The 12,878-nt window shown below is 45.7% G+C and overlaps 1 protein-coding gene across 5 annotated transcripts in view; it reads right to left on the bottom strand.

The window, feature by feature from the left end:
- Positions 1-12,878, bottom strand: part of LOC147033760 (synaptic vesicular amine transporter-like) — a 201,397-nt gene that overhangs the window by 170,334 nt on the left and 18,185 nt on the right. Inside the window, exons 1-2 of one of the 5 annotated variants that reach the window (XM_085870336.1) lie at positions 1,403-1,462; positions 1,166-1,305 (exon numbers count right to left, since the gene is read on the bottom strand). The exons of 3 other annotated variants lie outside the window; for them this stretch is intronic. In XM_085870336.1, coding sequence (XP_085726462.1) covers positions 1,166-1,295 — 130 coding nt within the window. In that variant the 5' untranslated portion in view covers positions 1,296-1,305; positions 1,403-1,462. Of the gene's footprint in view, positions 1-1,165; positions 1,306-1,402; positions 1,463-12,878 lie in introns of those variants that run through there. One more of the 5 variants, XM_085870329.1, reaches the window with a different exon arrangement.

Below are 12,878 nucleotides of genomic sequence, written 5' to 3'. Positions count from 1 at the left end.
GCCGAAATGACGGGTTGTCCAATGAAAGAAGATCATACAAAAAGGGGAAACTTGGTGTGAAATAAAATTGCTTGACATTGTTCCATTACAATCCCACAACAAGAGTAAAATGTCAAAAGATATTGTGATGGAAATCCATAAGAGGATTGTGATGTCGTATCATGGTATCGTCATGTGCTGTCATTCCTACCTTGTTTGGTTGTTTTTTTTTTGAGATTTCATCCCACTGTTTGTACACTTTTTTGAATGTTTATTTTTTCTTCTTTCTGCAATTTTTTTGTCAGTAATAAATGATGAATGTTGAATATATTTTGTTATGGATAATATGTAATATGGGAATACTCCGTGACACTACAATTCAGATCAACATTTAGGTCTGGTACATGGGATATGAAGTCAAGTAAACACACCATGTTTGCTGCTTCATCACCACTCAAAGTGAATCCAGATCTTGGCACATTATGCAATCTGTATGACGTTGTGAACCACAGCAATGATAAATTTATATAAACCGAAAATGACATCACGGTGGGGGGTAGGGTCGACTTGTTTTAAGAAAATGCTTAAATTAGTTATAAAAGTTACTCCAGCTCGGTGTCGGCGTGCATGCCTGCGTCCGTCAAAAAAAGGAGAAGAACACTGAATATAAAAGGCTGTACATTTTGAATGTGGACTGGCTTTTCATATCTATTTTGATCTTCCTCTGGAGTGTTGTTGTATATTATTCAGTACAAGCAAATACAACCCATCGCTTCACTAACGGGAATATTAAGGGGGGAAGAGAGGTAGGAGGGAAGGGAGGGAAGAGAGAGGAGGGAGGGTAAGCGAGGAGGGGTGAGGAAGGGGGGGGGGGGGGTTGGGAGACTGATGCCTCACCAAACACCGTTATTCTTTATGACCGACCAACAAAAAACACACACACACACACACACACACACACACACACACACACACACACACACACACACACACACACACACACACACACACACACACACCCGTCTGTAAAACAAAGCTTAACATTAAAAGCAATAACGAATTGAATGGCTGCGATTAAAAACTCAGCCTGCCAGTTTGTCTCGTTGGTCCAGACATGGTGATGAGACAATTCTCTATCGGTTGTATGTCTATCCAGGGTGAACCCGGTCCACACTGGCTCACTCACCCACGACTGTGAGCAGCATGTTGTCCAAGAATAGCGCAATGAACACGACGAGCAGGATGAGTTTCCGAGAACGACGGCCGTCTTGCAGGACACAGAGCAAATGCTGCACCAACTGAGACACCCTGTCCATGGTGCAACTGCTGAAGAAGAAAAATCAGCGGAGGCTTAGGAATGTGAGCACCGATCCAACAGGGTGGACTTTGGGACTTTAAATCAAGGATGGTTCACCCGTCTCACCGAGAGATGCGAGTTTCAAATGAAAGAGGTGGGGGTACCGTGGAATGAGGGGTACAGTTAGAGATGTAGTGAGGCAGCAGGGAGGGTACGATGGTGGGCGATGGAAGGGGTCGGGTGGGTGGGGAAGTGTGGTTGAAAATAGGTCTCGTGCTTGATCAATAGGCGCTCAAATTAGTGATGTATTCAGTGAAGGTGAGATTGAAGAGGAATATATCATGCATGCTTTGTGCTGATTGATGTTGTGTTGTGGTTTTATGGAGCTCCTTGGGTTGAGTGCTCATTGAAGTCATGTTGTAGTTCTCAGTAGATCCATGAGTTGAGTGCTGATTGTGGTCCTGTTGTGGTTCTATGGAGATCCATGGGTCAATGAGTGCTGATTGAGGTCTTGTGGTTCCATGGAGATCTGTGCACTTAGTGCTGATTGAGATCTTGCTCATGTGGTTCTATGGAGATCCATGGATTTCATGCTAATTGAGATCTTGCTCATGTGGTTCTATGGAGATCCGCAGGTTTAGTGCTGATTGAGATCCTGCTAATATGGTTCCATGGAGATCTGTGGGTTTAGTGCCGATTGAGATCCTGCTCATGTGGGTCCATGGAGATACGCAGGTTTAGTGCTGATTGAGATCCTGCTCATGTAGTTCTCTGGAGATCTGTGGGTTTAGTGCTGATTGAGATCCTGCTCATGTGGTTCCATGGAGATCTGTGGATTTCGTGCTAATTGAGATCCTGCTCATGTGGTTCTATGGAGATCCGCAGGTTTAGTGCTGATCGAGATCCTGCTCATGTGGGTCCATGGAGATCTGTGGGTTTAGTGCCGATTGAGATCCTGCTAATATGGTTCCATGGAGATCTGTGGATTTCGTGCTAATTGAGATCCTGCTCATGTGGTTCTTTGGAGATCCGCAGGTTTAGTGCTGATTGAGATCCTGCTCATGTGGTTCCATGGAGATACGTGGGTTTTGTGTTGATTGAGATCCTGCTCATGTGGTTCTATATTTTCTGGATGTTTGAGGTTTTTTTTTTTCTTTCCTGCAGTGACCAGTGAGCCGTTTGTCACGTCTTAGTAATCGTGACATTGAAGATTAGTTTGCAGGTTCGGGCTAGTTCAAAAGTTATGTAAGTAACAATGGAATTTTTCTAACACCCGGGTTATTAATAAGTAATAATAACAACTTAATACTCCTTTCACGCCGTGATGCGCATCGGAGCTCCTGAGGCAGTTTAGTTTAGAGAAGGAGTACGACGCAGGATACTCGAATGGCTTATTACTCCAGTAAGCTGGTACTCATTTTGCCAACTTCAGAAGGATGACAGGCCGAGTCAACTCGCCTGGTGTTATTTCAACGGCAGACAAGGGTTTAAACTCAGGACCCTACGATCTTAAAGGAACCCAAATGCTCGGACCACCTTGACGCTAATCTCTACCTTCATACCAAACAAAATAGATATGGTGTATTTTTCCGATTTGCGATTGATAAAGTCGGTAATTTTATGATTAAAGGTCAAAATCTTTTTCACGATTATTTGTGACGTCACACCTGGGAGTCGACCATCACATCCGTCGTGTCCGTGCTGTTTTGTGCTGTGTCCCACCATTGTCTCACCATCATGTAATTGTCAGTGTCATGTTTCTGCCGAAGTAGAATAACTGATTTATCAATTAATACAAAATCCCTTATAAATCGTCAATTGAAAGGAAAAACACACGCGCCCAGCATTTTCATCTTCACTAACACCTCCATTGTCGTCATCTCCATCTGAATCTCTCACACAAGGCTCAAAACGACACGGCTCCACAATGTCCCTGAAAAAATTTCCATCACCAATTTTGTCTATCATAATTTCCTCAAAATCCCACTGATCAGTTTCAACATACTGAGAATCTTCAGTTACTAATGACGGTGGAATCAGCATCAGAATCCAAGCTCAAAATCCACTTTCTCAAAGTAAAGCCACCGTTTGGATCAAGGTGAGTTCTAAGTGTGACGTCACAGGTGAAAATCGACACATTCAGGCTTTTTTCAGGACTTGGGATTAAAAAAAAATCCCTTCTAGTTCGACTGTGATTAACGATTTTTAATGGTTTCTAGAAAATAAAAATTCCCTTCCAGTTAGACCGTGATTTATGATTTTCAAAGGTTTTCAGAAAATAAAAATTCCCTTCCAGTTAGACCACGATTAATGCTTTTAAATGGTTTTCAGAAAATAAAAATTCCCTTCCAGTTCGACCGTGATTTATGATTTTCAAAGGTTTTCAGAAAATAAAAATTCCCTTCCAGTTAGACCATGATTAATGCTTTTAAATGGTTTTCAGAAAATAAAAATTCCCTTCCAGTTAGACCACGATTAATGCTTTTAAATGGTTTTCAGAAAATAAAAATTCCCTTCTCGTTAAACTGATTACTAATTTACAATGGTTTTCAGAAAATAAAAATTCCCTTCGAGTTAGACCGTGATTAATGATTATAAGAAAAAAAAAAATCGCATTTCAGTTCCCCTTTAATCCAACTACCTTAACCGTTAAGCGAACACTTGGCTTGGGGTGTTAATGGCGTAAGTTAAATTACTTAAGGACTTACGGAACTGTAAAGTAATATGGGGACGTGGGGGGGGGGGGAGGTGTGGAAGTTTTACAATATCGCCCCACAGACTCACCCCCACCCCCACACTTTTTGACATGGATTTATGCCACTGTCCACATAATTTGAATGTTTTTTTGTATTTTTTTTTTATTAATTTACGGCTTTGGTTTCCTGTTGGAGTGTTTGGGCAATGTGGCTTCAGGAAATTGCATTTGCTGTGAATCAGATTAGCGAGGCACAGCTTGTTTTTTCACATCTTGCGTCAGTGACAGCAGTCTGTTTTTCTGTCGCTGATGCACGTGACATCAGCAGTGGCTCGGGCAGTGGTTAGGGCAGTGGCTCGGGATCCAAAAGGTCTGTTTTTCTGTCGCTGATGCACGTGACATCAGCAGTGGCTCGGGCAGTGGCTAGGGCAGTGGCTCGGGATCCAAAAGGTCTGTTTTTCTGTCGCTGATGCACGTGACATCAGCAGTGGCTCGGGCAGTGGCTCGGGATCCAAAAGGTCTGTTTTTCTGTCGCTGATGCACGTGACAGCGAAAGAGATACACATGTTAATAACCATGTGTTCTCTTTGTACCTGTTATCTGGGATCCAGGTGCATCATCGATCGCATATACAAAGGGTGATCGAGGGTACAATGGAATAAGAGGGTGCCACAGTGCCGTCTATTGGACAAACGAAACAACTTGTCGACCACTGCACTTGTGTTGATTTCAGTGACAGGGAATGAAGAGACAAACGTGTAAAGATTCTCCAATCCCAAGGAAATATAACAAAAGGTCATTCAGCAGTCTATGCCCCAAAATACGGGAATATTGTGCACGGTTTCGTTTGTGCAGCGAAAAAGTTCCATTTCCATATCTTGGCCTCAAGAATGAGAATCACTTCAAACTGCTTGGCTTTAAACAGGAACAACCATCTGGTATAGTGTGCTTGCTTGCACTTGGTTTGATCCCTGGCGGATCAAACCCCATTTAAGTTGTGGGTTTAAATGCATGGCCAGCAGGGAGTGGCCCGAAAAAAGGCTTCTCATAAAAATGACTCGAGTGACCAGCTGTAGGATGATACCGTAGGACAGCACATCTGCAAGTATCGTAGGCAGTTCATACAAGAGGATGGTATGGAGGAAGCAAATTTGTCTTTGAGCTGTCTAATCTGGGTTCGATTCCCGACCCACCTATAAATTGCGATCAGATTGGTGTTTTCCATGCAGGGGTTTCCATCACAAGATGGGTCATCCCTGATCGGTTGGACCTGAAGCTGGCTGTCCCGTCTGTTAGCATTGGTGTCTTCTGAGAGTAGGTGTGTTATCTCCGGCACCCTGAATAAACTACAAATCCTTCCCAAATCATCTCGAGTTGAACATCTGGCCTGGTCAGTTGCTTCGTGAAAGACTTGGGCCAATCTACCTCCTGCGGCCGATCTCATGAAAAGGTGGCAATAATCGGGGATGTTAAAGTAGTCGTCGTAGTGTATCGAAGGCCGCTTGTTATTGCATTCGATTCTTTCTGTAACACTTTACCGCCCTCTAGTGTCTTTAAGGAAACAATTGATTACTTGATGAATTTTACATGTTCATCCTGGAAATCGCCTTTTCCAGACCAGCAGGGCGACCCGGCATTGCCCCGTGATGTTCTAATCCTGGTGGCATTTTGAAGAAATCTAATTTTGTTTTTTTTTCGATTTTTGGTGGAGGCCGAAAACACTTCCTGACACCCACGAAGGATAAGCCTGGTGTTGGCTTAATGGTTAAGGTGGTTGGCTTAAGATCCTAAGGTGTTGAGTTCAAGCCCCTGTTGTGTTGTTGAATTAACACCACGCAGGTTTGGCTCAGCCTGTCATCCTTCTAAGGTTGGCAAAATGAGAACCAGCTTTCTGGACTGGTCATTGGGGCACTGTATCAGTGGTGATGTAAATGATGCAGCCAAATATAAATAAATAAAATCCACTAAGGAATGGGGTTGGGGATCATTTAATATTATCTTTCATGTAAAAGCTTTAGACGAGTAAATAAAACCTGAGATGGTGGTTGTATAAAAAGCTTCAGGCATTTTTGAGTAATAGTTTGCAAATGTGTTTCTCGAAACTTTTTTTTAAAGTTTTGGGTATGCTGAATCCAGCCTGGTGTTGGCGCAGTAGTTAGGGCAGCGGCTTGGGATCCAAAAGGTCCTGAGTTCAAGCCCCGTTGAGCCACTGAATTAATACACCAGGGGGTTGACTCAGCCTGTCATCCTTCCGAGGTCGGCGAAATGAGTACCAGTATACTGGGCCGGTGTATACCCCGGTTAAAATCGGTGTACCATATCCCTGTGTCGTAAGAGGCGACCAGGGTTGCGTCAGGAAGGGCATCCGGCGTAAAACATGTGCCAAATCACGATGCAGATCATACGGATGATCCGCTGTGGCGACCCCTAACGGGAGCAGCCGAAAGAAGAAGAAGGAGGGTATGCTGAATCCATTTCTGCTGTTTGCCGTGCTGAACCTCTTAAGCTGACTCGCAGGCCAAATGCAAGATGGCCACTGCAGATAAAACACAACAATAGCACATATTTTCACAGGACTTTCAACGAGAATGCACTGTGATGGTTTTAGTTCGCTATGTAAGGCATGTAATCATTATTCGAATCAAAAACAATGTGGATTTGACGTTTTCCTTCTTTCGGTATTGTATGAATTGGACAATTTCCTATGATCCACATCGTTGCTTCGAGAAACCAAAGAAAGGTGTTCTTGGTATCGCTCTGTAGGTTTTTGAGGTCAACAAATCCTTTTCTGAACTCATAAAAATAATTTGTTAAAGAGAAAAATGTTTTCTGTACATGTTGGATATACTAGACCATAGTTCGTGAAATCATGAGGTTTTCGTCTGGCCTGAAATACGTGACTCCACAGAAATAGTTGATATTTTCAATGAACGTTGGTGAATATTTTTCTAACAGATCTGCATATATGCTTGTATGTTGTTGACATGAACTCAAGAAGCCTGGTGTTGGCTGAACGGTTTAGGGCGGCTGGCTTGAGTTCTTCGGGTCTTGAGTTCAAGCACCTGTCAATCTGTTTAATGAATACCACGCAGGTTGACTCGGCCTGCCATCGTTCTGAGGTCAGTGAAATGAGTAACAGGGGGCATTGTACCAGCGGCACAGCTGTGCCCCCAGAAAAATGATGCAGCCACAGGATGCATATGAATAAATAAAATGAACTTAAGAACTGAACTGATATATGAGGAATGACAATCATTGAAAGTGTTACCAGGCAACTGAGTTGTGTGTTTGTTTTTCCAATTTATTTTTCAGGATGAAGACAAGAATGAAGAATGAAGACAATACCATATGATCATGGAAGCTGTAGGAATGTAGGTAGCCTCAAAAGAGAAAGATCCGCCAAATTTGAAAATTGCATTTTCTGTCAAGACACAAAGAAAGATCAAATATTTAAAGGCAGTGCATGAACGAGGACTCTTGACACTAACAGAAGTTGCAAATGCTCGAGCCAAACTTAGATCTCATCAGAACTGAGTCGGAATTGAACGGGTCCCAGCAATCTCCAACGTTGATGATAAGCAACAAGTGTTGTGGCATCAGTCCTGCTATGCATCTTTCACAAGCAAGCACCACATATCGAGATACACTGAGTGATAGGGAATAGGATGCTGGTCCAAGTACACATAGGCGGTTGACCTCCTTCTTCACTGCAAAGTTCAACAGTGGCTGTCAAATGGGATGCCTGCATATTTTGCCAGGAAACACCGACTAAATGTAATCTATCCTCCAGTGTCACTATGACGAAAATCAGTGACAGGATTTTGGAAGTCTGTGAAATATGACCAAGTTCTCCCGGCACTTCTTGCAGGTGTAAACTATCTCATGGCCACGTGCCATTTGAAAGTTCTTCGGAACACTTCTAAAACCAAAGACAATTCAACAAATACAGATGTGGTCAAACAATGGCTTATTTATGAGCTCATGGTCGGGTTGGCGGCGACTCAACCGTCTCCCCCACCGGGTTTCCTGGCAAGGAGGGTGTATGAATATGGACACCCAGTAGAATTTAAAAAACACTTGCTAAAAGGCGTTGGAACTGCTTGTAAGCCAGTGGCCTTCCACATCTGATGCCAAACTGTGTCTGAGGACGTCCTCCTGCAGTTGGATTACCTGATTATTATTTTTTTCGGAGCTTGGTGGCAGGATTTGCACTCCGGCCCCCGTAAAACCCTTCACTCCGCAAAACAATCTGAAAACCCACTCTGTGGGAGTACATCCCGTGCAACGACCCTCCGCAGAGCAACTCACTGGATGACGGGATTGGAGCAAAGCCTACGGGATCTCCAGTATTACATGATAGGAGGAAAACCATGGGGAAACCTTCCTGGGTCAGATTTCAGTAGTGCATTAGGGGGTGCTGAGGTGTCGTCAACCAGAAGACAGTCTACTTGGGTTCACCTGAGGCGGTCCCTTTAGATGGGTGCCTGGAATGGCTTATCCCTAACAGAGGATGATCACCTCTTTCTGTTATCATCTGAGCTCAAGCGTTTGGACATCGGTATTGCAGCACTCTCTGAGGTTTGGAGACCGGATAGTGGCGAGATCATGGTCGGTGGTCACACTGACTGTTTGTCGAGTCGCTCTGATAGTTATCATGCCCAAGGAGTTGGGTAGCTGTGTCCAATAAGCTGACTAAAATGGTAATTGAGGTAACACCGGTCAACAAACGTATTATGAGACAAATAATTTGTCACTCCTTGGGTGTTGTTTCTCTGGTCTCTGTATATGCTCCGACTGAGGCGAGTGATCTCACCGTGAAGAACACATTCTATGCCACGCTCGAGTCTGTGGTTGATCAGTGCCCCAGGTGAGATACTCTTCTAGTCTTGGGGGATTTCAATACATCGACTGGAACTGATATGGATGGTTATGAGATGTGTGTTAGTCCCCCTGGGTCTGGAACTGTGAACCTGAATAACAGTAAGTTCCTTAACTTTGCAAAAAGTCAGGGAGTTAGGGTGGCTGGTTCATGGTGACAACACCCACAGGCTCATCGTGGGATTTGGTATTTCAATGCTGGTGGTGCGGCAAAGGAGATTGACCATGTGCCCGTTGATGGTGGCTGGAGGATGATCCAGAACAGCAGGGTCTACCGGAGTACTCAGTTCCTCAATATCGACCACAGGCTTGTTGTAGCAACTCTGAAGTTGCAGGTTAACTCTGGGAGAATGGTACCATCCTAGGCTATGCTGGATGTTGGCAATCTCAAGGATGAGAGGGTAGCTAAGGAGTTTGTGAAAAGCCTGAGTGGGGATTTGGGGGGTCCAGGTGTTGTGGGGAATCCTGAAGAGTTGTGGAGTGCCTTCAAGACCACCAACCTTGATGTTGCGGGTGGATGTCTTGGAACTCACTGGAGGGTGAAGAAGAATTCTGTCTCTCAAGGAACTCTGGATAACATTCACCAGTCACAGGGCCAGGCTTTATGGCAGAGCTGAGCTGTTCAGGGAGTTGAGGCGTAAAACTGTGCGTGCGCTAAGGATGGACAAAGAGGCCGATGTGCGATGAATCTGTGAGGGGGTGGAGCATCACCTGTGGTCAGGTGATTCTCGTCCTGCTTACAGGGGAATTCGCGCATTGCATTCGTCCAAGCCCGTCCCTCGGTGTACTGCAGTTAGAGCAGAGGGTGGTAGGCTCTTGACAGAGGAGTCTGACGTGAAGGACCGCTGGGCCTGTTACTTTAAGCAGTTGTACCAGGCTGATCCACCAGCTGTTGAGTTGGATGTCAAGGGTGTTACTATCCCTATTGCTCAACCTCCAAACAGGTGTGGTCCATCTTCGCTTGGAGAAACACAGGCTGTGGTGAACCTGTTGAAATGGGGAAAAGCTCCTGGGATCTGTGGCATCCATGCTGAACTTCTCAAGAATGGTGGAAATGCTGTACTCATGTCATTGCATGCAGTTACATGCTCTGCCTGGAATATCATCCCAACTGACTGGAAGAGGGGTCTTGTTGTCCCTCTGTGGAAAGGGAAGGGTGACCGTCAGGACCGCAACAACTACCGAGGGGTGTCGCTGCTCTCAGTGCCGGGCAGGGTCTTTGCTCAGATAATTCTTGACAGGGTTCGCCACCAGCACCCACATCTGTCAGGCTTTACACCACAGAGGTCAACAATTGACCGTATCCTTGCCCTTCGGGTTCACACCGAACGCAGGTGAGAGTTTCGGCAGGAACTGCTTGCAGGCTTTGTTGATCTCTGTGAATAGTTCAATCCAGTCAATCGGAATGCCCTCTGGAGGATTCTTGATCTTTGTGGAGTGACAACAAAACTGACCAATCTGATGTCTAAACCATACTGTAGTAATGAGTGTTGTAAAATGTGGTGGTAAAATCTCCAACAAATTTCAAGTTGTTACTGGAGTTCCTCACGGGTGTGTACTGGCCCCCGCACTTTTCAGCACTTGTATGGACTGGATTCTGGGGAGGATGTCGGAGAGATCAAGCTGCGGTGCATCGTTTGGGAATGTCAAGATCTCCGTCCTTGATTTCGCAGATGATGCAATCATTCTTTGTGGAGACTCTGGATATAGTTTTGGGGGCGCTCGAGGTGTTGAATGATGAGTCGGAGCCGCTGGTATTACGGGTTTCCTGGGTCAAAACTAAGATCCAGGCTTTCAATGACATCTTGGATGCTGCTATCCTGTCTGTGTCTGTTTGTGGTGAGGATGTTGAGGTAAGGGAGAGATTCACTTACCTTGGCAGTGAGCCAGAGGTCAATCCACGTTTGGATAGGGCCTGGGAATCCATGGATTTACTCGATCATGGGGGTGTGGGGCTGCCGGTACCTGTGGGGGAGGAAATTCCAAGTCTTCAGGTCCTTGGTGCTTCCAGTCTTGCTCTATGGATGTGAGACTGACTCTGACTAGGAATCTGAGATGGAGACTTAATTCCTTTAGTACAAGGTCTCTGTGGAGAATCCTTGGCTATCGCAGGTCGGACTTTGTGTTCAACGAGCGGTTGCTGGGAGAGACTCAAATGAGATAGTCCGTGTGCGTCAGCTGCAGCTGTATGGACACGTGGCTCATTTTCCTGACGCTGATCCTGATCACCAGATTTTCTCAGCGAGGGAGCCTCGTGAGTGGAGGAGGCCAACGGGCCGACCACGTGCCTCGTGGTTGCAGCAGATTGATCAACATCTCAAGGAGATGGGGATGGGCCAATCATCTGCCTGGGAGATGGCGACACGCTGCTCCAGTGCATGCTCCCATACCTGACCTGACCTGACCTATTCATTAATTACGCACAATTGGAATGTACCATTTGACCCTTTAGACTGCTGAGACCCCTTCAAATTGTGAAGACCCTGAAAACACCAAAAGTCATTGGGGACCCAAAAGTCCCTGAAGACCCAAAGGTCCCAGAGAATGGAAAAGTCTACAAAGTTCCCGAGGACCCAAAAGTCCCAAAAAGTTCCCGAGGACAAAAAAAGTCTCAAAAGTTCCCGAGGACCCAAAAAGTCCCAAGACCCCCCTCATACTGTGTACACCCTGTAAACCCTTTAAGACTCGACTATACTCCAATAAAATCTGTTAGCATTCCCATGTTTTAAACATATTGTTACGGCTGTGGAAATTCGAAATACACCATAAAGGGTCCTTAGATCAGTTATGACGCTAAGTTTATGTGCAGATAGTTCCCCACCATTGTTTAAAGGGAATTTGCGTGATTCATCGGGCTGCGACTCTTTGAGATAGCCGTTTTTTCTGTTCTATCGTTATTTTGGACCGTCCGAAGATTTCAAACGAAGGCCCCGTGAAAGGCGTAAGATGGGGCGCGAGTTTTCCCGCCTTTTTTGCAGCACCGGGGCTGACGGGAGAGGCCGCGAGAGCTCGCTGGCGATTGGTGGATACAGGGTGTGAGGCGGCCGTGAGGAGGAAACACCCCTTTTCGAGGAGCTTCTCGAAAGGGCTAGAGGAGAGGCGGAGCCAAAAAGGGGGTGGAGCGAAGGGGCGGAGCCCCGCGCTATAGAGGGCGGACCGCGTGCGGGCTTGGACTCTCTCCTGCCTGGATCATCGTGTTGGTTTATCTCTCTCTCTCCTGTCTGGATCATCGTGTTGCATTCTTTCTCTCTCTCTCTCCTGCCTGGATCATCGTGTTGGTTTATCTCTCTCTCTCCTGCCTGGATCATCGTGTTGGATTCTTCCTCTCTCCTGCCTGGATCAGCGTGTTGGATTCGTTCCCTCTCTCCTGCCTGGATCAGCGTGTTGGATTCATTCCCTCTCTCCTGCCTGGATTATCGTGTTGGATTCTCTCTCATATTCTCTCATTCTCATTCTCTCTCATTCTCTCTCATTCTCTCTCATTCTCTCTCATTCTCTCTCATTCTCTCTCATTCTCTCTCTCTCTCTCTCTCACTCTCTCTCTCATTCTCTCTCTCATTCTCTCTCTCTCTCTCTCTCTCTCTCTCTCTCTCTCTCTCTCTCTCTCTCTCTCTCTCTCTCTCTCTCTCTCTCTCTCATTCTCTCTCTCTCATTCTCTCTCTCTCTCATTCTCTCTCTCTCTCATTCTCTCTCTCTCATTCTCTCTCTCTCATTCTCTCTCTCTCTCATTCTCTCTCTCTCATTTCTCTCTCTCTCTCTCTCTCTCTCTCTCTCTCTCTCTCTCTCTCTCTCTCTCTCTCTCTCTCTCTCTCTCTCTCTCTCTCTCTCTCTCTCTCTCTCTCTCTCTCTCTCTCTCTCTCTCTCTCTCTCTCTCTCTCTCTCTCTCTCTCTCTCTCTCTCTCTCTCTCTCTCTCTCTCTCTCTCTCTCTCTCTCTCTCTCTCTCTCTCTCTCTCTCTCTCTCTCTCTCTCTCTCTCTCTCTCTCTCTCTCTCTCTCCCCCCCCCCCCCGTCGTGTTTGGACTCTTCGGG

Source organism: Eptatretus burgeri, chromosome 1, assembly GCF_056783735.1.
Source record: "Eptatretus burgeri isolate ZD-2024b chromosome 1, Ebu_testis_v1, whole genome shotgun sequence".
NCBI classification, from domain to species: domain Eukaryota; kingdom Metazoa; phylum Chordata; class Myxini; order Myxiniformes; family Myxinidae; genus Eptatretus; species Eptatretus burgeri.
The sequence above is the reverse complement of the archived record's forward strand: the minus strand, read 5'-3'. Positions and strand labels throughout refer to the sequence as shown.